Below are 3773 nucleotides of genomic sequence, written 5' to 3' on the forward strand. Positions count from 1 at the left end.
CTTTTTTCTTTTCTTTAATAAAAAAATTATAAACCCCTCAATTTCAAGAATTCATACTCCACTACTTATTATATTATTGAAATTTCTGTACCATAAATTATAAATTAATAGAATAAAGAAAAAATTTTAAAAAGAAGAAAATAGGACTACTTGGACCTACTCCACTCCCCCAATAGACCACCGGGCCCCACTTCATCTTTCTATATGCATTTATCACAATTTTTAAAATTTTAATACTGGCTAATTACTTCAAAATTTGACTAATTAAAACTTAGGTCATGGTTAAACATATCATTTGAATAAAAGTTTCAAATATTTTAATGTTCATTTTCCAAATTATTACCAAAAGAACGAGAAACACCCGAAGCAGCTACACACAAATATTAATGCCGTATAAAAATTCATCTGGTCTGATTGTTTGAATAGCACTAAAAAAAATCTTCTCAATCACGTCAATCTCACTAGGAGTTTCCAACATAGTATGCCAACAATTATCTTCTTGTCAAGTCATGTTGGCGAGAAGATCAACCACTTTATTTTGAATCAAACTAAAATTTTATAGTTTAAAAAAAAACTAAGAATTTTATTGAAAATACAAAATATTTCTTTTAATATTTGTAATCTTTTAAAAAATATTCTTTCAGTTAATTACAATCCACATTTAGTGAGATTAGACTAATTCAGTTAAATTTTATGAGATTAAACTAATTGAATTGAATTGCAGAAGATAAAGTGACATTTGTTGATATGATATTAATTTAGAAAGATAAATAGGATTTTATGATTTACATAAAAGTTAAAAATAAAATCTTTTAAAAAAATACTCCGTAATAAATTTGAGTTGGATTTTTACAATACAAAAACAATAGGTGGGGTTATCGCTCTGTGCATTAATAATGATTGTTTATTATCAATTCACAGATTGGATAGAATCTCTATAAAGACTCTTTCTGCTTCTTTCAATCCTAAAGCCTTTTGTTCTCTCTTTCTCTTTCTCTCTCTAAAATTCTCTATTTCTACAGAGATTTGTCTGTCCTTGAAGAGTAATTCTTTGGTCTGATTTTGTGTTCACATGAGAGATGGAGCTCGGCTTGAGCTTGGGTCTCGGCTTCACCGCCGCCGTGAATGAACGGCTTGGCCGGCAAGAAGACGGCCAGGAGCCGGAGAAATCCCACCGGTCTAATGATTCCGACGAGGACGACGACGTCGACGTCGAGGACTACGACCACGCCACCTCGTCGTCGGAGGAGCCCCACCGGAGCGCCGATCAACGCCTCGCCATTTTTGTTCCGCCGGTGCCGCTCGACCTCCTCCCTCCCGCTCCTGTTCAGAACAAGAACGTCGCTGCGGCGCGTGCGGCGCCATCGCCGGCGGCTGAGGAGGTGTCGTCGCCGAACAGCGTGGCGTCGTCGTTCCGGGCGATAGACTTTAGCATTTTCAAGAGGAACAGAAATGGGGCGGCGGTGGACGACGGCAGGGCGTCCGACGCCGCCGCCAACGGCGGCGCGTCGGAACCGGCGTCTCGGGCGAGTGACGAGGACGAGAACGGCGTCAACGCGCGGAAAAAACTCCGGCTTTCAAAAGAACAGTCGGCTTATCTGGAAGAAAGCTTTAAAGAACACCACACTCTCAACCCTGTAAGTACACCCTAAAACTCTAAAACTCAAAAAGACAACCTTTTTGAACTTTTATGTTTTGTCGTTTTATTTTTTTTTTCTTTCCCATTTTCAAAAATTTACGATTCTGGAAAAAAAATCCACAGAAGCAAAAACACGCGCTCGCGAAGCAGCTGAATCTCCGGCCGAGGCAAGTCGAAGTCTGGTTCCAGAATCGCCGAGCAAGGTTTGAGCTCCGAACCTCCATTAATGGCGGATTTCTAAGTTTTTTGTTTTATATTTGAATACCCATTTAAAATAGCTATAAATTTCGCAGGACAAAGCTAAAACAAACGGAAGTGGACTGCGAATACCTAAAAAGATGCTGCGAAACATTGAGAGAGGAGAATAGAAGACTCCATAAAGAATTGCAAGAGCTCAGAGCTCTCAAATCTTCAAATCCATTTTACATGCATCTCCCGGCCACCACTCTCACCATGTGTCCGTCGTGCGAGAAAGTTGCCTCCACCTCCACCGCAGCCGCCGCCGCACCGGCGGCGGCTGCGGCGGCGGCCGTCTCCGCCCCCACCACCCCAACCACCGCCGCCGCACCGGATTCTATCCCCAAGCCCATTCCATTCCTCGCCAAACCCAGATTTTTCCCGTTCACCGCCGCTCATAATCCCGGCCACCCACACCAGTCTGCCGCCTCGTGAAGACCGCCGGAGATTCAAGATCCGATGGTGTGTATGTATACCAACTACTACTAATATTGGGTCGGTTAAGTTCGGGTCGTCCGAGGTTGTTTGATGTTTTTTGTTGGGATTGTTCTTTGTGTCGTCTTCACGGATCGGAGCAACTTTTTGGCTCGTAACATAATCTGAATCGAACGTTGTTCGTTTGTAGAACGTAGGTGAAGAAGAAGTTTAATTTAATCTTGTATGTAGTGATGAGTAAATCATGCATGGCTAGAAAACTAAGAAGCTAGGTAGTGGTTACCATGTTTTTGTATGGGATTGATTCATCAAATTTCTTGATTATCATTTGCTGCAAAAACCCAACTAAAGTTTAAAGAAAAACAAAATTACAGGAAATTTTTGCTTCTCCGATCCCTCTTATTTATTCCCATAGATTATCGTATCAGATACAAGTCTCACACAAGTTTTCGTGTGATTACTTTCATAGTATAGGCATGTATGTTTCCCTTTGGACTTTCAATCATATTTTTCTTTCCAGAATGTTGAATCCCTAACATAAGGGCACTACAGATCATCTGTTAACACTTACCTTGAGAGGTTGTTCTCACACTATCGCTTGTGAGACTTAATTCTTTATCTTTCTTCTAAAATATTATCATTGTAACCAGTTTAGCCCAAACCCGAGGGCCTTACAGATCATCGGGTAGTCCCTACTTTAAGAGGTTATTTCTACGCTGTCATTAGTAGAACTTCATTCTTAATTTTTTTTATTTAAATTTCATTCATGTAATCAATTAAGTTGCACGTGAAGGTGCTTTCAATCATATCTTTATTGGGTTGAAATCATGAAAGATAAAAGAAGCGTGCTTCTTGGAAATTTCTCGCTTCCACCCACCCACAATCACTGAAGTATACTCTCCACAAGACAAATTTCCCTTTTTTGTTAAAAGTTTTTATTATCTTGCAATCATATATATATATATATATATATATATATATATATTTTAATTTATGAGAAAATCTACCGTACTTACCCAAATGTATATTTTGTCGTCAATAAAAATTACAGGAAAGTAAATTAGTATAATTGATCTAGCTAACAAAGAACTATAAAAAGATAAACGAGTCTAATTAACTCAAAATAAAATGGTTAATAGGATGTTACTACTGAAATTCAAAATAAGAAAGTTAATAGACTGTTACTGCTAAAAGTTGAATTTGAAATCTTGGGATAAATTTGATTGATTGGAGTTGTGTCAACCTCAAGTTAAGGTTGTTCCGACAAGAGAATAAGAGTATTATAATACCCAATTAAGGTATGATAAAGTGGGTTTTAGGGGAAACTGCAAGGGGAGTAAACATAGTGGGATTTCACCAAGTATGGACAAAGGAAGATGAGTTTGACTTTGTGTCTGGAGTAAATGAAATGAACTTGAGCGTGCAGGGGGTAGGGGGGTGAGCGAGAGAGGGTGGGGGGGGG

The 3773-nt window shown here is 39.1% G+C and overlaps 1 protein-coding gene across 1 annotated transcript; it reads left to right on the forward strand.

Annotated features, from left to right (window-relative positions):
* The first annotated feature begins 976 nt into the window (after window positions 1-976).
* Window positions 977-2701, forward strand: LOC116015034 (homeobox-leucine zipper protein HOX11-like). Its single transcript, XM_031255018.1, has 3 exons — window positions 977-1637; window positions 1763-1842; window positions 1933-2701. The coding sequence occupies exons 1-3, from the start codon at window positions 1080-1082 to the stop codon at window positions 2309-2311; spliced, it is 1017 nt and encodes a 338-aa protein (XP_031110878.1). The 5' UTR covers window positions 977-1079; the 3' UTR covers window positions 2312-2701.
* Window positions 2702-3773: the final 1072 nt, after the last annotated feature.

The sequence above is a fragment of the Ipomoea triloba genome, chromosome 4 (genome assembly GCF_003576645.1).
Source record: "Ipomoea triloba cultivar NCNSP0323 chromosome 4, ASM357664v1".
NCBI classification, from domain to species: domain Eukaryota; kingdom Viridiplantae; phylum Streptophyta; class Magnoliopsida; order Solanales; family Convolvulaceae; genus Ipomoea; species Ipomoea triloba.

Coding starts and splice junctions, on each gene's coding strand:
- LOC116015034 (XM_031255018.1), top strand. CDS start 1,080: ATGGAGCTCGGCTTGAGCTTGGGTCTCGGCTTCACCGCCGCCGTGAAT. Junction 1,638..1,762: donor AACACCACACTCTCAACCCT/GTAAGTACACCC, acceptor AAAAATCCACAG/AAGCAAAAACACGCGCTCGC. Junction 1,843..1,932: donor TTCCAGAATCGCCGAGCAAG/GTTTGAGCTCCG, acceptor TAAATTTCGCAG/GACAAAGCTAAAACAAACGG.